At 34.0% G+C, this 23,288-nt stretch overlaps 1 protein-coding gene across 1 annotated transcript; it reads right to left on the reverse strand.

Annotated features, from left to right (window-relative positions):
• Positions 1–3,024: 3,024 nt before the first annotated feature.
• On the reverse strand, positions 3,025–11,120 carry LOC129224891 (ankyrin-3-like). The gene is made up of 3 exons (XM_054859436.1): positions 10,450–11,120; positions 5,581–5,872; positions 3,025–3,351 (listed from the first exon to the last, which is right to left on the reverse strand). The coding sequence occupies exons 1-3, from the start codon at positions 11,118–11,120 to the stop codon at positions 3,025–3,027; spliced, it is 1,290 nt and encodes a 429-aa protein (XP_054715411.1).
• Positions 11,121–23,288: the final 12,168 nt, after the last annotated feature.

A 23,288-nucleotide genomic window follows, 5' to 3' on the forward strand; every position in this document is an offset into this window, starting at 1 on the left:
GTTAATCCAGTTTTCGCTTTCACCATTTTCAATCAACTCATATTTTAGAAGGAAATAAGGAAAACTAACATTATTTTGAGAAGCTCGAGAATACTACTAAGGGACGAATTAATTTCTGTAGCTGAAAGCAAACTAAGACTCATCGATTGCGTTAATAAATACTCAGAACAAACTGCCTGTGTTTACGTCAACAGACACACGTGGAACGCAACGTGGCAATGTTTTAGTTTCATCGGCAGTTTTGTAAATCACCGCAAGGTAGCGTATTCGAGCGCTGGAGTTCCGAATCTCTGGGAATGGATAATCGATCGGGAAAATATTCTGGCAGAATCTACAACTTATCATCTAATTTGGCAATTTTTGTCAGGGAAAAATCTCAAAGCTTTCAACTTCAAATTTTTTTTTAAAAAACCATCTTTTTTGTCCGTAGGTACAACACCCCGTGGACAGGTGCCTTTGTACCCATGGACATATAAAAAAAAAATAATATATAAATAGATCTGAGGAACTCAATTATACTCAATACATTATCATAAGCCATTCTACTATATTGAGATACTTCAAGCATCCATTGAAAATAACATTAAATAAAATATCCAACAGAAATTGAACTTTGAAAATTAATCGAAGGTTTTTTCCCTTTTTTTAATTTTCCTTAATTTTTAACACGAGTGAACACTTTAAAAAGTTATTACTCTTAAGAGAGTTAATTATGTTATGGATAATTAATATGTTTTTAAACAAAAAGTAACTAGATTCATGGTAGTATGGCTCTCTATGTACCTGCATAATAACTTCAATTTATATGCAAATTGAAACCTTTAACCAAAATTAACCCATTACAAAAAACTCAGTTTAGATTAAACCAACAAAAATCTAGAAAAGGCGACTTCAAATGAAAACAAGTGGGATTGACGGTCTGTAGATCCTACAACAGGTGGGGGTTACTTCAAGCCCTACTTCAAATTCATCATCATTGTTGAAAGCCAATTTCGGACGTTGATGACAAGGCACCATTTTGAGGTACTTCACATTGTAAGAAGACTCGGGTGTGACACTAGAAGACTAAAAATTGCCGTCCGTGGGTACACATGGTTATGTGTCCTTGGGTACAAAGGTACGCCATTTTGGTTTTACAAGCCAGTCACATCGACAAGACCACAGTTTTACAACATTAAAAACCAGAAACAAAACCTTCAAAATATAGGAAATCATGATACCTACAACAAAAATGGATAATACAATCCACGACGGACGAAAAGCAAAGAAATTGCTCATGTTTTTTTTTTTTTTTAACTTAAATCCTACTAAAACCGGAAAAATGTGATATTCGTCTTAAATGTGAGGATCACATTTGATATGAGGTGTAATTCAAATGTGAGGATCTTAAATATTCGTTTGATGGCGTTGAAACTTCCTGGAGTTCTGGAAAGGGCTGTGACACACACGTTCGGAATTTCCCGACCAATGTCTGTAGGTACAACCGTGAGTACAGAAGCTTCCCCTAATCAATGCCAAGCTATTAGTTTCATAAAATTCATCATTACTCAGTACCTCTTATTGCGATTGGTGTCAAAAACTAACAAAAACACTACCCATGGGAATGATTTAAAAACCTGATTTCGTTTGATTACTTGTAAGACTCTGACTAAAAGTAATTACGCAAAGCCTTAGAGCACATACAAAAACTAACCACTTAGTCTGTTTCTAAAAATGGAAAAATGTGTTTAGCATACCTTAAAGCGTTCAAATCGGTAAAACTTCGATAATTTTCACAAAATCAATGCATTCTTTTTTTTCATCTAAATATATAATATTCAATGTACAAAATAAAATAAAAATCAGTCAAATTTTGTTGCTGCAATTTTTTTAAAACCTTTGTAAACTTTCAGTAGTGTGGTAATTTGTCTGTCAACTTTTTTACCTTTTCGTCCAATAAAACCGAGAAGTTATTAACAAGCTGATCTTTTAACTGCAGATGAATGCAGGGGTGCCCATCCCCCCCCCCCCAAGTTCAATGACGCAAATTCCCCCCCCCCCCCCAAAAACAAATTCCTCAACTCTCCGCCCCCTTTTGTTTTTAGCTCTTTTTTTAATTTAATTTTATTTATTTTTTAAAATAATTTTTAATTTTTTTTCTTTTTAATATATTTTTTTATTTATTTATTCTTTAAAATATTTTTCATTCATTTATGTATTTAATTATCTTTAATTATTATTATTATTTTATTAGAAAATTTCTGTTCTACGCAAGTGACACACAAACTAAATAAATAAAATAAAAAATAAACAATAAAATAAAATAAATACTAATTTAAGTGAAAAATAAATCAATAAATACATAAATGAAAAGCAATTTTAAAAATCCCCCCCCCCCCCCCCCCCAATTTTTGATGGCGCAACTTGCGCCATAATCCCTTCTTGTGGGCACCCCTGGATGAATGCTTCCCTGCTGATATAACACGATAACATTCTACTTCTACTATTAAACTGTCAATCTCTCAACATTGATGTCAAATATGAGATGATGTTCACTATCTCAATTATCATCTATTCAGCATAGTTAGTTTAACTTAATGAAACAAATACATGTGGTTGAAAGATAAAGAAGCATTCGTATGAACAGCAACATATGATCTCATGCTCTTTCGATGCATTGCATGCCCATCAATTTTAGCTTAGAGCGTCTTTCCCACCCTTCAAATCCAATGGAAAAGTCACATTAAAGGGGAGTCAAAATGTTCTTACTTATTCACATCTGATGTTTGATCCACAAAGTCACGTTTTGAACTACTTTGGTGGGTTCAGTTTGAAGTTTGCGCATCATTGTGACGTAACGAAAGCTATATAAGCCTCTAAGAAAAATTCTGGTTCACCAGATCGAGATCACCATTGATAAGTCGTCGTAGTAAATTTCTCTTTGTACTAGGGTCGTTAAAAGTTCAGCTATGCTTCTTTCCACTTTCGTCGCAAATGAAAGTTACTCATGTTAACGTTTAAAAAAAAAAAAAAAAAAAAATCAGCTCACCTGTTAATAGAAGCCGCACTGTAAGCTTCAGCAGCATCGAGAACCACTGCTAGCACTTCTGGGTGGGTTTCTGGGTGTAGACGATGCATGGACCTCAAAACTCCGAGGGGATGATGCATTTGCGATTTGATTACCACTCGAGCTCCATAGCATAATAGTAACCGCACTACATCTACGGCTGGACGGTCACAAGAGTTGAAGTACTCTCCGATTGGTGGTCGAAGTAAAGAAGGGGCGGAGTCGTCTGTTAGTTCCGGACTTCCAGAAACCGAAACTGCGTTAGGATCTGCACCGCATTCCAATAGCATTCGGATAATGTCAACCTAATTTTAAAATAAAATCAAAAAGATGTGTAAATTTGGATGCATCATAAAATTTCAATCATAGTATGGTAGTTTTTTTTTTTTTTTAAATAAGAGGTAACTTTTCTGAAATTGGATTGCTTTCTTGACACATACGTTCAGTTCTTAAAATAAGACACTGTACATGCGAGAGTCATGATGCTTAATTAGTGTATGACTTAAACTTTCTTTCCCAAGATTCGAACGGTTACAAAGACTTTCTCATCGATTCCCCAAAAGAGATTCATTGGTGCATGACGTGCACAATAAATACTTGTTATATTCATATGCAGAGTCCAACAAAACCCAGGTGACTAAAAATACCTTGGTGACTAGTTCTTTCTGAACAATATTTTTCAGAAGCCATGTTGCTCTCAAGTTTTCCAAAAACTCTGTCAGAAACAATTTGGCACCTAAAATGGTTTCCTGAGTCAACAGATTTTACAAGTTTTGTCAGTCTCTGACCACACGACATTTACAAGCTCGGCACCGCATTTATTTTAGGGCCCATTTGTCAGATCGGTTCACTGGTTCCTTCCATTTTTGTCAATAGGCACACAAAATAAGTATCAATCCCATTTCTTTCCTTTCAGAGCCCTCTATCAATCTTCGCTCTGTTCTGTCGTAGACAGGTAAGCGCCAGTGTCTGTATAAATGAGTTTTGGATTTAATACCAACGATAGGGAAATGTTGGAATAAAACTTTTTTTTTCAACGAAAAACAAATAAGCAAGCTCCTAAAATTAAACAAACGAATAATAGATGGGGGGGGGGGGGGCTGAAAAATTTCTAACTACTGTCCTTTACTTAATACTTTTGTTCTTTCTAACTACTGTCCTTAACTCTTGCACCTTAACTCAGCCCATGTAGGGACCATGGTTACAGGTAACCTGTTAATTAAGTTTATATAATCAGTAACTTTTCTGAGATGTATATAGGGAGGGGGTCTTCTTTTTTTTTTTTTGACCAGCTTACTCCTCCAGATGATTGAAAATTTTCACTTATTCGGAAAATGACGCCTTTCTTTTCATCAAACAACTTCCTTTTGGGTAGCTTTGTTTCGACTTTTAACTGGCCATGACTGTTTACCAAAACACCTTCACCGCTTGAGGATTGTCAAGAGTCCCAATTGTCCCCTTTGCAATTCAAACGAAGAAATGGACATTCGTCACCTGCACACTTGCACCAAGCTTTCCAGACGTAGCTTGTGTGACCGTTATTGGAAAGCAAGAAAGCGTATCGGCAGCTAAATATTTAACTCTATTGTTCCTGTATTGTTCCTTGTTCTGTGTATTGTGTTTGTTTTTGCTATTTTATTCTTTGTAACCTTTTCTTGCTGCCAGTCATTGGAAAAAAAAAACTTCCCTTTGTGGATTTTAAAGAATTCAAACCTTAACTGTCAGGACGGTAACAGATGTACAGCAAAGTCGTTGAAAAGTCACCTGTATCTATCACATGACATATCTTTGTTGTGTTCCCTATTTTCAAACATCATTCTACTTTTAATATGTCCAAAATACAAAATGGAGTTCGAAATGTTTTAATTTCATTTATTTGATCTGTCTATGTAATGTTAACGGTATGAAATAATTGCAGGGACTTATCTTCATCCTAAAAATGTTCGTTCCCCTCAGGACCTAATAATGACTGACAAAAGCAAACTGCAAGCAGCAGTTTGCTTTTGTCAGCAAGCAAGTGCTTTGGTCTTTTCGGCAAAAAAAATTGTTTTGTCTGTGAAGTATTTACACACAAAATAAATGACTCTTGAGTGATATTTTGCTTTCAATAATAGCCGTTTTAAATTTTAAGATAGTCTTGTGACAAACTTTGTCCTCGAAACTTTGTTTCCTGGTAAACGATTGGCATGAAACGTTCAATAACGTCTCAAAAATAAATATTTAACTGAAGTGGAGGCACTGTAGTCCGTTGCATAAATTAATATATATTATACATACATATATATTATGAACAGGGCCCGATTAAGATGTTGGGGGACCCTGTAGTCAAACCTTACAGTTGGTTGAAACAATTTTATCCATTTGGGGATCCTAGGCCACGACCTAGTTGGCCTATTCGGTAACCACTCCCAAACTATGAAGTATAACAATGAATTTTGAGGGGAAAACATAAACTATGAATTGGTAATAACTCGAATGTAAATGCGTCTTTTTTAACCTGAGACATGCTTTAAATGATAGTTGTCATGACTTACCTTATTGTCGACCTTTTCCGAGAGGGCAATGTGTAACGGGCAACCAATTATAGGAGATCCAAGGTTAACGTCAGCACCTGAGTCGATCAGTAGCCGAACCATTTCTGGATTTCCCTTCAGAATCGCAAAATCTAGAGGACTTGGCTTGGAATATCCAATCTCGAATTTCACGGCAGCCCCTCTTGCCAGCAACAGGCGAACCGTATCCATGTTGCCGGACAACACAGCATAATGCAGCACCGTTCGGTTGTCGTGGCGTTCGGACGTCATAGCATTCACATCGGCACCATACCTATCAGGAGGGCAAATATATTCAATCTGCTCATCATAGTGTAGCTAGGACATGTTATTTTCTCCGCACTGACACTATGCTGGCAGAGGAAACACTTTTACAGATTTTTTTTCCTTTGAGAATTTACATACGATGGGTTTGGTGATAAAATTCGTAGGCGAGTTGTTGACATTCCATTAACTCAACTTGAAAAATTGCGAAGTTGTTGTTGTCTCCGTACTAACACTATGCTATAGGAGAAAACACTTTTGCAGATTTTTTGCTTTTACAGAGAGAACTGAATGTTGTTTTCTCCGTTCTGACACTATGCTCGAAAAGAAAATACTTTTACAGATTTTTTGCTTTTACAGACAGAACTAAATGTTGTTTTCTTCGCACTGTCACTATACTGGCAGAGAAAACCCTTTTACAGATTTTTTCTCGTGAGAATTCGCATACGATGGGCTTAGCAATAAAATTGGTTGGCGAATTGTCGACAATTCCTTAATTTTCCCAGAAAAAATGCGAAGTCTACAGACAAGTTGGGTCATGGCAAGGATGCAATTGCGTTCAAGACCCGCGGCGGTCGTTTTCGAAAACGGCGAAAAAGTATTTGCCAAAAAATAATTAAATTGAAATATAATTAGGGGTATGTAATAACATTAATGTATATTGGAAACTACAACACTAATTTTTAAAAATTTCAACCATCTTTTTAAAATAATATTCTTTTTATCACAAGTAATTTTAAACTATCTTGTAGACATCCCAAAATTTGCTTCTATAGGGTCTGGTTTGGTAAAGTGGTCATAAAATCGTAGGTTTTCAACTTTGGTGGATAATAAATACAACAAATAATTTAAACACCTCAACTTTTTTTGTTGTTATTTTACATTGCATTATTAAAGAACACAGTACATTGAAGTTTAGAAAAAAAAATATTGATTTTTTTTAGTTTTATAACACTTTCTTTTCCCTTTGTATTTATGACCACTTTACCCCATGGGATGGGGAAGTGGTCATAGCATGGGGTAAAGTGGTCATAGTTAAAAATAAATGCAAAACCGTATTACATAACCCTAATATTTGTATATTTAAGTTATTTTTATGGTTACAAGTATATGCACTAATATATGCGTGTATTCACGAGTATATACGTGTCGTGTAAACATGAGTAATCACGTTCATATATGAGTAGATACCACGCATATCTAAGTATATACATGTATAGTAGACGTATATACGCATATATGTACAAGTGTACATGTGGGTATATACATAATTGTACATAAATGTATATACGGGTATACACGAGTTAATTCGCGGATGCATCCAGTGCGTGTTTGTACGTGTCTACTCACGTATATACATGTACATATGGAAGCACGAGTATATACGTATGTATACGTGTAAACACAATTATATACCTGAAAAAACGTATATACGTACATTTATATGTACGTACATACTCGTCAACCTGTACATATATGTATTCACGAGTATATACGCTTACATACATGTATGCCTACAGAGTGAATCCAAGCTCTTGAGCAAAAACCTAAGGGGTGTGAGAGGTGAGGATAAAAAGCAAAGAATAATAAGGAGTTGATGGTCGTTGACGCGCTACATGCACACAAAGCCAGAAACTGATGGATGCAAAGCAGGTCACAAATTTTTTACACAAAGATGATTTTACTCAAAATTTAGTTTTTAAGAAATATTTAGAGCACTTGTTAAAAGTTACGGCCTGTAGTCGCAACAAAGGCGCAGCGACAGCTGAAACTTTTTCAAAAGTCTCGTTATTGCAACAGAGAGTGCTTTGTGATTGCGACGCACATGTATTACAGCTGCAGGCCGCAAATTTCATCAATCGCTCTAAAACTTTCTTGAGACCTAAAATGTTGTCTAAAATTTTCTGTGTGTAATAAATTTGTTACCTGTTTTGCATCCATCAGTTTCTGGCTTTGCGTGCATGTAGCGCGTCAGCATTGTGTTTGTGACCATATGTGTCTTATGTGATTCTTGCTTCTTATCTTCCCCTCTAACACATTTTAATAATTTGCCCAAAAGTTTAAACTAACCCTGTATACTTGTATGCCATATGCTTGTATGTAAGTGTCTACTCGAGTACGTACGTGTATATACGTGTCTACCCGAGTATATAAGTGTTCGTATACATACGAGTAAAAGCAAGTATATACTTGTATAGTCGAATGTATATCTACATAGATAAAAAAATACCCATATCGCAGATACCCATATACGTATTTATTGGTGCATTTATGTGAATACGTTTATATACGTGCCTACACGAGTATATGCGTATGCATACGTATATACTCGTATATTTAACCCCATTTACGGTAAAAACAATACACATTAAGTGAAATTAATATTTAATTCATATCTGCCTTATACATAACTATTAAGTGACATTAGAAGAACAATATTCGTTAAGCCTAATATTATGACCACTTTACCCCATCTTACTGAAATTGTTCTACAAAATGATCTAAAATATATTCAGCTAACTGCTAATGAGTAAGTGATCTTAAGACATGTAGGAAGCTTCCTGTGCCGTCAATCTGTTCATAATTCCAACAAACAAAATTTCCCAAAAAAGTTAAAAGAGGTGTTTAGATTTTTAAAATTTTCATATTTATACAAAATATTTTTTTTACCAAATAAAATTTTGCCAGGTTTGGAAATTTTGTATTCAAAATGTAGTTTCTAACTCCCCGAACCTAAAATAAAATTTTCACATTCATTCGAACATTTATTTCCAAGCTATAGTCATTTATTTGACGTATGACCACTTTACCCCATTGACCACTTTCCCCCACCAGACCCTAGCTTTTCTATGAATACTCAGTATTTAAAAGATAATTTCGAAATCAAAATGCACCACTTTTTTGAGTGATAGGCATAAAAATCTAATCAACATTAGTTCCTATCTGTCTGGATGTCATTTGTGTAATAATTTTGTCCGAATCTTGTAATTACCTTACCCGATGTACAAATTACACCAATAACGAAAAATGTTCTTGAAAACACTTAAGCGATTGTCGTCAAACTATAGCAAGCTCTAATTTTTACCAGGATTTAATTATTATGATTCAGGAATAGTTTAACAATTTTTGTTTGACTCTTACATTTATCTATCTATCTATCTATCTATCTATCTATCTATCTATCTATCTATCTATATATATATATATATATATATATATATATATATATATATATATATATATATATATATATATAGAGATAGATAGATAAAGCAATTGTGATCACGGAGAAAAACATTTCATTGTTCTTCTCCCTCCGCATCGGAATGCATCTATGATGATTTTTCTTTGAATCCTTAGAGTACTTGGTGTGTTAGAGCATCCACAAAAAGCTTACAGACACTTTTTATGAGTTTTAAATAAATAATGAAAAACGTGTCAAAACAAGAAAACAAGTTAACATGATTTTCATTGAAAATACATTTCTTCATGTGTTTTTTTTTTTCTTCCAGCAGATGTTCTATCGAGGGTGTTATTATTATGATTTTTTTTTTTCTGATATTTCATTTTACAATTCAAAGCAAAGAATTTAAAGTAAGCAATGTATTAAGGCATTTGGTTGTAAGGTTCGCTACTTAAGATCTTTTTAGTCAACTTTCTAACGTTTGTTACATTTGTATAATCGGTAAGGAAGTTTATAAAATTAGTTCCGATTGGATCCGTTTACAATTCCAAGGGCTGTTGAGCGTTATCATTGATTTGGATTGGATGGGATGAAGCGATGCAAGACCAATGTAAGGCTAGAATTTGAAAACATTTTGTTTATTTACCGGAACACAATGTGTTAGGAAAAGCTGGTATTTTCTTTTTCTTTTATTATCGCTGATTTAAGCTTTAATGCCTTGGTGTTCTATCATTGAGGGATGCCTCGACGATAAGTTAGGCCTAATTTGCGTGAAATTTTCAAATACTTTCATGTGAGGTATGCGGTATTAATATTCGCCATCAACCGAGCGAGAAGAAATGTGGAGAAATTTTTTGGTAATTTTAACATCTAACTATCCTATTAATTTATAGTCATGAAAAATAACCGCATTCAAATCAGGGAAAAGTAATTGTAAAGAATTCTCAATCAGTTTATTTTGAAAAGATTTTTATGCAACTTAACTTCAAATCTTCATTTGTACTTTCAAAGAATTTAATTACTCCGCTGACAATCAGCACGTTTCTCGAACACTTCACTATCATTTTCAAGTTGGTCACGAGACGAATTTGTTAGATCGCTGAATCGGATACGATATCGTCCACGTGACCGATCGAACACAATAGAGGAAGAAGTTTGACAGGTACGAGCAATGCCGGATCTAGGAGGGAGGAAGCCAACGCCCTTGCCTCCGGTGGCAAATTATTTCTCTGTGTGTGTGTGCGTTTTTTTCGCTAAAATTCGATACAAAAACAAGAAGAAAGGTAGACAAGGGTGGCAGTTTCAAGTTTTGCCCCAAGACTTTTAAAAATCGTAGATCCGGCTCTGGGTACGAGAATCGCTCAGAATGTCCGAGACTGTTTTATTTAAAGCAAAACACTTACTTGATAAGAATTTTCGCTGCTAAAAATCCTTGAGGATGCCTACAGGCCTTCATAAGAGGAGTCAGTCCCGTTCTGTCCCTTGAGTTGGGATCAGCACCATACTTGAGCAATAAATCTAGAAATCTTGTATTTAAAGGGCTGATTAAGTTGATTTCTGCTCCCAGGAAGTATCGAGCATTTGGGTCGGCCCCATTTTTGAGAAGAAGCTCAGCCACTTCGTAGTGTCCATTCTTGATGGCCAGTCTTAAAGGTTCATCAGCCAGGGTGGCCCTAGGCGGATTTCCAAGTGAGACACTGCTGTTTCGAACATCAACAGGACAGGTGTCTCCAGACACTGCTGGTACTTCTTCAGTGAAAGTGACTCGTGCCCCGTGTTCCAGGAGCAGCATGACCAGCTCGAAATAGCCCTTTTCGGCACACAAATGTATCGCAGTGTAACCGATCTCATCCGTGGCATCGGGATCGCAACCTCGGACTAGCAGCAATCTCAATGCTTCTTCGTACTGCTGGAAGGCGGCGTAATGGATGGGGCGAAGACCTTGAGCAGTGACAGGGGCGTCCACTTTGGCCCCACATGCCAACAGAATGCGTAAATCGTCCAGAGGTGCACAACGGATAATGCTGTCCGCCAACTCCCGCTGTAAAGTCTGGAGGCAGGCGATGGATGGCATTGTTGGTTGGAACGGTGTTGTTAGCTAAAAAAAAAAAAGAACAAAAAAGTATATATATATATATATATATATATATATATATATATATATATATATATATATATATATATATATATATATATATATATATATATATATATATATATATATATATATATATATATATATATATATATACATACAGTGAAACATGTGTAAGTTGACCACTCACGGTGCAGTTCTTTGCTAGTCAACTTAGACAGGTGGTCAACTTATAAAGGGGGTAATGTTTCTTTTTGTCATTTTTTGCACAATGTATTCATTTTTTGACTAATTGGCACTCACTCTTTCTATTCAACTCACTTTCATTGTTTAACATTACTTTGAAACAGCAATTTAAAATGTTATTTAACATAGTTTTAGATAATATTTTTCTAGAATGACGTATAATGTGTCATGTAAATTTAAAATTTTAGTTAATTGATCAAAAACAAAAAAAAAAATATATATATATATATTGTTTATGAAAAGTTACTTATTTGATATTAATAGTTCCTAAAAATTCATAGCTAATCAAAAATAACAAATTTTTCGCTTCATTTTTTTCTCATCTACATTTATAACTATAATGATCTACTTTTAAACAAAATAACTACTTATTGAAGTTTGGCGCACTTTTTAGACACTAGTTTTAGAAATTCCATATGTGTCAGCTAATTTTCTCTGGATTTCTTCCTTTCCAATTAATTTTAATATTTCATGCTTTGTATCAATCTCAAGCTCAACTAACTTTCTTTTTGAAGCCATTTTATTTAAAACTATAACACAAAGAGCAACAAGCTGGACTCTTATAGTTTAAAAAGGCAGTTGAAAATGAAAATTTCCTATCTCTTAATCCCTTGCACCAGAAATACTGCAATGCAAGTAACTTTACTCTTCAGCATAATTCCAGTACGTGTTGCCACAAAATATTGCAACTTGAAAAAATACTTTGTACTTTTCTACTGACACATTTTTTCATTGAACAGAGAGTACAAAAGGCAATCTCAAATAGAATAACAAAAGAAAAACAAGTTTGGAGAATAAAAGGGTTCTTAGTAGTTTTCCCATGTGGTTAAACTCACAAGGAGGTTTAGTTATGCTGCTGTTTTATTTAGTTCGTAAAATGCTGGTCTGGCATCAAAAATATTCTTGGAAAGCTATAAAATAATAATAATAAAAAAAATAATAATTTGCTAAGTAAGTTTTAAAAAATAAACCAAGTGGTCAACTTACAAAGGGTTTTTGCAATAATCTAAACCAAATTTGGTGCACATTAGTGGTCAAGATAGACAGGTGGTCAAGATAGAGAGGTGGCCAAGTTACAGAGGTATTCCTTCATTATATAAGATAAGACTAATTTTGTTCCTGATGAAAGCGGTCAACATAGACAGGTGGTCAACTTACAAAGGTGGTCAACTTTACAGGTTTTACTGTAATATTTATTTGAAACTAGCAAAAATACCCGGCGTTGCCTGGGTCATGAATAATTATTAGAAAAAATCGTTACTTGCTTTTGTTTTCTGCTTTAAGTGAAAGAATTTAAAACACATCTTTTTGGCGTGATTAAAAATCGAGTTTCTTCCTTACCCATAAAACTAAAATAGCAATAAGTATAAAGAACAAAGTAGTATTGATTTAGAAACGAAAGCACTATATTTAAGCATATACAAATTTAAAAAACATGAAATTAATCTTCTCATGTTTGAAAAGATTAATCTGTTGATACTTTTTTTTTTAACATGGAGTCTAAAACCTTCTCTGTATGGCTAATGAAGTACGAAGTGATTAAAAAAAAGTAGCTGCGCTCGTAATCCCCTTATACTTGCTTTAGTTATTTCGGGAAATTTCAATCATTGTGGCTCTTGGTGCGATTTTACCGATTTTGCGAAAGTCGTTTCGGGGTACCTTCGATGATGCTCCCCCCATTCTTTCCATACTTTGTAAAACGATATGATATTAATTTTCGTTACAGAGATATCGCCGCCAGATGCTGAGATATTTTTGGTCACCATAAAATGGCGCTAAACAGTTTCATCCGAAATGTTACCAAAATAAGTAATAAAATTTGGTGATCGTTTGAAATTGTGCAAAAAGGAAAATTAATGGAAGTTTTTGTGCTGTTTATGGATTTGCCTAATTTAGTTGCTGGATTATTTAACACGGTAAAAAAAGTCTTTTGAAAATTCTTTGATTGGCGATATTTTGTTTACATGGTGAAAGCTGAGAAACATTATGACTTAGTCTTCGGCTTCAAAAACAGCAACGTTGAAAAAACTGCCAAATGCATCAGCTACGGAAATCTTTCTGCAAAAATTTTGGCGATCTGCTGGTTGTTTGGATAATGAGTAAGTGTTCAATCAGCATAAATAATAATAAAAACCATTAATTTCATTAAAGTTCCGTTTAAATGGAAAATCATCAGCCAAATCATGTATTATTTGCCAATTTTGTGCAAAAATCTTACTTCAAGATTTGACTTGAGAAAAGCCTTGAACAATCACGAAAAGCAAAGAAAGTCAACAATACAACAATTGTCGCTATCGACAGGGAGTTGAGATGATACACTAAATACTGTATTGAGTTGAGGAAAGCCTTCGAACATGGATCTAAAAAGCTCATAACTCGTTTTTTATTCTACTTAGAAATTTCAAACAGGTGCCATCTTCAGCAGAAAAATCAGAGCTTTCGATGGACATATAATGTAAATATGTGCAAGTATTTTTTCATCCCAATATTAGAGAATTTATACAAAAATTGTGTTTTATTGCCCCCCTAAGGGGGTTTTGCCCCCCCCCCATAACGGGACGAAAACTACCCTATGTGTTATTCTGATGCATAAGCTATATTATTGTAAAGTTTCATCAAAATCCGTTCAGTAGTTTTTGCGTGAAAGAGTAACAAACATCCATCCATACATCCATACATCCATACAGACAAACTTTCGCATATATAATATTAGTAAGATGACGCAATAATAAATAGCGGATTGAGCCTCACCTGCATTTGTGCAGATAGAAAAAATAGTGAAAATATACAAAATTTAACTTTTTATACTATTCCGATCTCCTCCCATTCATATTTACGAAAACCACAAGCATAAAAGAAATTCGGGGAAAAAAAGAGACATTAATAGAACCAATACTCACTGAGATATGAAACACAGCGTTTTATGACTTATAGCCCCTTCATACTCATGGTTTTCAGGGGCCATACAGCAGCTCAATCAACCTGAATTTTTTTTCCTCCAACTGTTGGAGCTGCCGTAATGTGTTTTTTACGCATCATAGTATGAAATTTTCTTTTATGTTTTAATATCAATGAAAAGGACAAATATGCACTGGTTTTTTGTTTCAGTAACTGCCAAAATCGGTGTTCTTCGGGTTTTATCATATATTTCTATCTGTGTGAGGCAGTGAGAAAAGCAAAGGGATGTAAGTGGCAAAATTAAAAATTTGAAAATAACCAGTATAAATGCTTGGTGAACTTCTCCGCTGTTTTGCGGCAAGAGACACTACTAATCGCCCTGGTAAGGGCTGTTATACAGCATGATTTAGAAAAAATTTTCAATGAAAGTCAACCTAGGACCGGAACCTTAAATGCGTTTTACTCAGATGTACACTTACATCCCTTTGCTTCTCACTGCCTCATATTTTTAGTACGGTCCCTTAGAATTTTGAACTAGTTTTAACTTTTAAAATACCATATAAAAAGTTAGATTTTGCATTTTTTTAGTGTTTTTTTTTTTTTTTCGCTTCAAACTCTTAATATCCTAACTCTGAACCTTATTCCAACTATATTTGCAATTGGAGGCGTGCATTAAGAATCAGGGAACCCCAACGGGAGGTCATTGTGACCTCCCAAAAATTTCCTCATTCAGCAACTTTTTTGTCAGACGGTTCGGCAAAACTGTCATCATTCGGCCAAATTCGGAGTTCCATTCGGCAAATTGAGAATTTCTGCACACGCAAAAATTTAATTTCGGGGCGCCCCTCTCTAAGACTAACAGTTGATAGGTCATAGAGGTCTTGCAGATAAAACGAGAACACACTGTACATTTATATATTTTCCAATCCTGGAATTTTAGGGCCCATGGTTCCCTCCTGACATTTTAGGAAGCAAATTCTCCCTCAGCAATCCATCTTTTCTTTCTTTCTATCCTTTCTTTTAACTTTTTATTTTCGAAACCATACTGTCTGCGAAGGGGCATTCCCCAGTATAGGCATGCGGAGATCATCGTACTCTCGTCTGTAGGCTCGGTTCTTCCTGCTAATCTTTTCTTTGTTTCACAGGTGTGGTTGAACTCTTTTCTTACCTGTTGTGTGCGAGAAGGGGGTAAGAAGATTTCCAAGAACTTTCTCTTTTGCAAGCGAGGTTATTTTTAAAGCTCGATTGCGCAAAGATTGTACCCTGCGAAGAAAGTGTCTTGCGTGCGTTTGTTGGCCACTTTCCATGCTTCCACTAACTTTTACTTAGACAGAAACGAAAAGTTGATTGTTGAACAAGGTCTTCCAAATGTTTTTCTGCCCTTGCTTTTCCGGCCTTTATGTATGGATTTTGCTTGCTGCTATGCTTTGAACAAATAAATTGCAGCTTTTACAGTAACCTCTCGTTATACCGCGTCTTGTTATATCGCTCATTCGGATATATCGCGCTTTTCCTTTATCTCCCGAGAAATTATATTTAAAAAAAATGTTACTTTACTTTTGACATCGCTGGAAATCAAATGCAATATGTCACATGCAATGTTTTTTTTTTTTTTTTTAAATCAGTGAACAAAACTGGTACATTAATCATACATCAAATTCGTTGCAATTCAAGTTATACAACTTTAATTCGCTTACCACCATAAAACAATAAAAATATTTAAAATTCTTGGGGTTTTTTTTTTTTTTTTTTGAAAGAACAATTTACAAGCTGATTTTATTTTGCTCTTATAAAGAAAAATTGTCCTACTATGGCAATAAACTCATCTTTTTAGATGCACATGTCATCAACTTGTACTATAGTTAAATTATTACATTTTATGGCTTCGATTATATCGCGTTTTCAAAAATATCGCGCTTTTTTGTTGTTTCTCGACAAGAGCGATCTAACGAGGGGGAAACTATTTCGCCTTAATTAAGTTTTCAAAACATAAGAGTCTAATCATTAATTATTTAATCGCTCAAATTTTTCTTGTTGAGTTGCTAAAAACGTTATCAAACAAATACATACCGCTTGTATTTCATTTAAATGAACTTTTTAAAATATATTAATATGAATCTAATTATGATTTTTTAATCACTCATTTTTTATTTTTTTTATACATGTTTACTTTGGAACTACAAAAATAAAATTTGGAACAATAAATGAATCAGAATCTCAGCTCTTTAACTTACATTTATTTTTGCTACCCTAACACTACAAATGCAAAATTTTGTATTCATATGCATCAGTTATTTAGCACCTAACAACGCACCAACGTTGCTTGCACATACGTTTGGTAATTTAGGTTGAAGAAAATAAAATCATCGTAAAATAATTGTTTGAACTTATATTTGATATTTGCTTGATAGTCGTTTATGCGTTTCCGATGCAAAAACTCTTATACGTACAGCGATAATAAAGAGATAAAAACTACAAAATAATTCGTAAAAAACCCAAAATTAGACTTAAGAAAAGTGAATCGAAATAAATACATTAATGAATATATAATAATAAATAATTCAAAAGGAGAAAATATAAAACGGGAGGAGGGAAGTCACCTCGACACTACTTGGGGAAAATGTAAATTAATCTATAAGAGATAAATTAAAGCTTAAATAGCACGATACATTTAATAAAGTTATTGAGTTATGAAATATACAAAATACATAAGAAAGAAGATGTCAAATTAATGTAAATTCACGAAATAAAGTTATTCTAATTATGACTTAGCAATTTTATAAGAAAAAAAAGTAATCACAAAGCTAGAATAATTTAGAAAATAAAAGGGTATTTAAAAAATACTACCATAGGAAAATTTAATAAATAAATGCCAAATATAATAAAACGTGGTTCCGGGTTGAAGAGAAACTTTATTATCATTGTAAAATGTTGTGAGCTTCGGAGAGTTAGAAATAAGAGAAAGAGAGGCTCACACAATTTTTTTTTTTTTTTTTTTTTTTTTTTGCACTGATAAGGATAATGGTAACGCAAAACCTTCTACCCTTTCATTTAACACATAGTATTGATAAAATATTATTGCAAGTAATAATATAAAATGCCTACACAATCAAAATTATAGAAGTTAATGACAACCTATATGATAAAAGACATGTGCTTTCAATGAGTAATTCATTATGCACGAGCTTACAATTTTATTAATAGTTATAATTAGCTAGTTAGTCGTTGAATAGTGGTTTTTGGGCTATGATTTACAACTTTTTTCCCGAAACATCCGTCTGAAATTTTATTTCCAGTAAGTTATGAAATGATAATAAAATTAATGATATAAAACTTCACTGCTGTTGGACAAAAATATCTCACACAGAAATAGGCATCTCTGTTTATAAAGGATCGAGACTACACGAAATACTGGAATAATTGTTGGGGTAGGGGGGATGCAGTCAACGTACGGTCAGATAGGTATTAATTTTAATGGAGGAAATGATTTGCTTAAAATTTGTCAATGACCCATGGATGCTACGGATAGAGGATTGGGGGGCTTACACACCTCAGAATACGAGATTTTATGCTATATTGACAACCCTAATATGGTAATATAGATATAAATTTAAGGAATATCCCCTTCTCACAGGGAAAATTCTAGCTGTGCTAGGCCAATGACCTATTTGGTACAGATATTTTTATTTTTATCAAAATTCTTCATGCCAGCATTTTCTGTAATTTGTTAAAAATTTATATTCAGAAGGCTTACAGTTGCCTACAGATCATTTTACTTACCTCGCAATTCTACTAGATGAAAGTTCTCCTTCTTCCTTACTACTGTTATGTTACTTTTGTCTTTATTCTATTTTCTTTCAATTAGTAATTTCCAGTTCAGATTATCAAGACAAGAATTCATCTTTTCTTTTCAAATAAAAGAGAAGAAGCATGAAAAACAGCCTAAAAATGAAACAAGAAAGAGAAAATGAAACCGTTTTGAGAATAACCAAAGTTAGGTTAATTAGAAAAAGGAATTAAGTTAAATAAATTATAATAGTTATGAAAAAGTGCGAAATAGTGGCGTAGCGAAGAGATAGACGCAAGAGTTGCAACTCTCTCATGAATAATTGACCTCCAACCCCCATGAAAATTTTCTCATCACTACTTTTCTTACAAACCTAAGTTTCATGATGCCTTGTATACGATTGATAAGCATTTGTGTTATTATTTGATATTTTACGATGGTTACAATAAAAAGTAGTTAGGGGAGGAGTGGGTACAGTGAGACAGGAAGAACACTGAGGCAACATCAATATATATTTTTTTTTCTTTTTCGATATTTCCAGCCTAGTGAAACTTCATAAATGTCCGGTCTACATACTGTGAACAATATTATAGAGAAAAGGTTGCTCTCAAGTATCATGTAAGAAAAATAATTAAGTCATCATAGTTTGAATCCATTGAAGTAAAATATGTACATTGTTTTTTGTAGTAAGTTACCGCCCTAAAGCCAGGGCTAAGGCAGAAATACTTAAAATACACCGCCAGCTCAGTTATTCCATCCGAGGACTGCAGTTTCGTGCTTTTTAGCACTCATCAGCCCGGAATAGGAATCACATGAGCTGGAGGCGAGAAATCTCTTAAGGGAGCCAAGAGAGCCAAACAAACTGGTAGCTAACGCAGAATTAGCAAACCAGATGAGCGACCGCAACAATGGTGCGGTTCAACTCAAAGACTGATGGCAAAGCTAAAGTATTTTAAGTATCTACATTGTTTGTTTCAGTACTTATAAACCATTTGACTAACTTTGCAGACTGGTGTTATTAATCTTACATTAGCCTAGTAACTAACTTTCATTTTAACAGTAGAATGACATTTTTAATATTATTTGTCTGAGACTGAGAATGACGGCTATTGAGTCGATATTTTGCAATAAGGGAACAGTGAAACACCATTAATTCGTTGCTCACCGCTTCCCTGCCACTTTTAAATTAAAAGTGGATAAATTATATATTTAATTACATTTAATTATAACTGGCCTGTTCATGCAAATAATAATAAAATAAGTTTCAAAGCTCTTGTCAAAATGTCAATATGCCTAGAAAAAAAAAGAAGTCGGGTAAGTTGTTTTGGAAATTTTCTGAAACAGACATGAAAGAAGCTATTGTACTAGTGATAGACAAAGACTATAGTGAAACCATTCTATCCTCATCAAATGCTACATCATAAGATGACACTTTATGCCAATTTACTAATCCAGAAGCAACTAAATCATTCTATCTCAGTACCAAACAAATACGTGATAGATGTCACAGGTGTGTGTCAACACGACATGAAATTTACTTTGGCAGAGGAAATAACTCATACCATAACCAAACGGCAACAAACTTTCATATTTTTTCCAGGAAATTTTTGATTCTTTCAAAGCTTGCTAATTCAAAAAGTATGTGTCTTGCTATTCCTCCCTTACTGGCGAAACAAATTTAATTTATATACAAGTTTTGTATTATGCTCGGTACTTGTTATGTTATTATGCAAGTTCGTTGTGTGCTGCTGCCAGGATAGCGAGTTACGCATTATTGCATGCGAAATAAAAGTATAGTTCTTGTCTAATGTTTATAGAAAAAACTATCAAGCGTAGCGTTAATATGGAATCAAACTTTGATGTGTTGCACAATATTTATTTCACGATATAGAAAGCCTCCTTTTTCTATAATTTTTATTTTATTTTTACTTTTTTTAGAAAAATATTTAGCTCTGGTCTATATAATAAGCGTCTATCTCTAAATATCGAATTGTTTTGGCATTTTGGATACGTTGTTCTTGTGCTATTTGTTTCATTTGGCGCTTTTTTAAAGAAACTATAATTAAGCTGGAGGTTGTCATTTCCATTAACAGCCATTTAAATTACAACCTGTAGTTGAGCAATACTACCTCCACCTATCCCGCTTCCCACTTACAAGGTAATGTCAAAAATAAAAATTAAAAGGACGAATATTTCCACTGATATTTTATTTCTTCAATTGCCCATCGTAGGAGCAGGTTTTATCACTTTGTCCTAAAGTTGTTGCACAAACACATTTTTATTGCATATCTAAAAATACCACACTTATTTTTACCAGTGAGTTGAACTAAAAAAAGCCAACAAGGTATAAAAAACAGGCAAACAGATCAAATTTGCCTCTCTCTCAAAAGGATTTGTGAGAGGCAAAACGCATTCACTCGATTAAAAACACGTTCAAGTATTAAATCGGATTGAGCTGTAGTCTTGGACAACAACTATAAGAGAAAAACAGATATTCGGAACTCTGCCAAACAAGTGCCATCACGAAATACATCACGCGGCTAGTTTCTCTGAAGCGAAACTCAGGTATCGTGCGTAGCTTTACGTCTGTCATGTTGTCATTCGCTGTTTTCTTCGACTTGGTTTTAAAAAGTTATGGCATGGTATGGCCTCCACTTGGGGGCTAGGAGGTACCAAAACAAAGGGGCCCGTGATGAAAAACATCATGATTGATCCTTGTTAACCAAAATGAAAGGGACCCATGGCACGATCTGGCCAAGTGCTCTGTTATAAATGCGAAGGATATCTATCAACTTGTTTGTAGGGGCGTCCAGAACTTACATTTTTGGGAAGCCGGAAATTCTCAACTTGCCAAATGGAACTCTAAATTTTGCCGAATAGAACTCCAAATTTTTTCGAATCATCAGACAAAATTTGCCGAATAAGGACATTTTTGGTAGGTCACAGTAACCTCCTATCAGGGTGCCCCTGTCTGCTTGTTTAATCATCTGCTTTTTAATCCTTGGAACAAATGGACGCTCAGACACACATCGCGGGTATCATGCTAGTGCGTATGAGTTAAAATACTCCCCTTTTTTGCGCAAATTTATTGAAGAAACTTGGAAAATCCATGGTAAGCATTTTAAAATTTACATCATTGTTTTATTAAAAACTTCATTGTTAGTTTTAGACAGAAAAATGTAAAAACTGAATGTTTAATTACGCACACATAAGCAAACAATAAGAAAACAATGTTTTATCGCCGAAACATGCGTTTTTGTGGTAATTAGGAAAAAATACGGCGAAGGATAGCAATACACAAATTGCTTGCTTTTGATTTACTTTGGCATTTTTGGGGGAGGTTGGGGGAGGGGTAGGAATAACACCACAAGGAAGTTTAGATGATATTCTTTAATTACTATCTGCGAGAAATGAGATTTTACACAAAGTCAAAAAGGTTCGTGCCAACGGAATTCATTTCGAAACTACACGATACATTTCGTGATTTCAATACTTTTAAAGGTACTAGCTACTTATTTTCGAGCATGATATATTAGGGATAAAATAACAGGATGAAGTAAGGAAGGTAAGGATCTACATTACCGTACCTTATACTTTCATTATTGCCTGCATCAAGAAATAGTAGCAAAGCTAGCTAATGCATTAAACTCAAATGATAATAGATAGAGATATTTTTGCTCACATTTTGTCTTTTTTTTATTTATTTTTCCTTTAAAAAATATGTCGATTATAGTTCTTTAAATTTTAAAATATCATTCAGTTCACCTCCTTTTATTCAATAATTTGAAATGATATGTTCAAGTTTAAAAAAAAAAAAACAAAGAATCGTTATTGATACAAAATTTTTAACTTAAGGAAGAGAAATATATTATTTTCTCTAAAAAAAATATTGCTCTGCCGTACCTGGAAAATGCGATGAAATACACGACAAAACGTTTTCTTTCTAAAACAAGCAATATTAATGAACAATAGAAAAAACAATTGCCTGTTTAGTTGATGTTCGTCAAAAAAAAAAAAAAAAAAAAAAACGCTTGGTTCAATTTTATACTTTTCTGATACTCTCTCAAGCTGCGCATATATCTTTTTCTTTTACAATGTATTTCGCTATTTTTTAATTTTATTTTGTTTTTACATACAAACAAGCAGTTTACTCAGAATTAAACCAGCCTACTTTTCCGTTAATCAACATCGTGTTTTAAATTCTGATGATGATTGACGATGTTTACTTACTCCTCCGGTCTAGCCGCAGGCTAGACGAGGTTCATGAGCCCAAGAGTCCCCAAAAAATCATAAACCAGGAGAGGACTGGAATAAATATCCTCTCTCTCTAGTCCCGCACAATTCAAAAGATAGTCTGGAGATGCCTGCACGAATCTGCATTTAGTACAGGTCTCAAAAACTTTCTTACCTAAATGAAAAGATAGGCATTTGATGAGCCCACTTGCAAGCCTACTGATTGTTGTTTGGGCGACTCTATCCACCTTGATGGAAAGAGCACCACCTGGGGGCTGACTATTGTACCAGGGGTGAGTTGGAGGAGTCTTCCAAAGTTCTTGGTTCAAAGTTTTTATTTTAGAACAAATTTCTGAGAAGGTCAAAGTTCTTCTCGACACCAAATTTTCAGTGACACCTTCCTTGGTTTTAAATTCTTCTTTCAGTTGGCTTAGACTGCAATTCTTTCAAATATACTTCTTCAGCTGAAACAAAAACTTGTCTCTTTTATGTAAAGAAAAAATATGTTAGTATTAAACGGTATCAAATTCTTTCTCTCAAACTGTTAGGCGTTATGTTTCAGTATATTCTAATTACTCCTTTTTAAATTCAGAGTGGCTTTTTTCTCTCTCTCCCTCCCCCCCATAAAATCCGAGCATAAAAAGTTAGGAAAAGCAAAGGTACTTATAAATTAATCCATCGACCATTTTACTTTTACAAAACCAGAACTATCGAGAAATGAAATTTAAGATCACAAAATCTCGTCAAAATACTTCATCAAAAAGTTTTCGAAAATGCGTACAAAGTTTGTCGACCTCGTCGTTGGCACTCTTCGAGGGTTTAGCAAAGTTTTTATTTTGACGAAAATGGTTGGCGGGACAACACGCAAGTATCGAAGCAAATTATACTAAAAACAAAAGACAGAAAAAAATTAATCCAATAAAAAAAAATGAAATAGTAAAAAAAAAGTATAGCAAAAGGCTGCCCTCTGAAAAGAAAAAAAA

The sequence above is a fragment of the Uloborus diversus genome, chromosome 6 (genome assembly GCF_026930045.1).
Source record: "Uloborus diversus isolate 005 chromosome 6, Udiv.v.3.1, whole genome shotgun sequence".
Classification (NCBI taxonomy): domain Eukaryota; kingdom Metazoa; phylum Arthropoda; class Arachnida; order Araneae; family Uloboridae; genus Uloborus; species Uloborus diversus.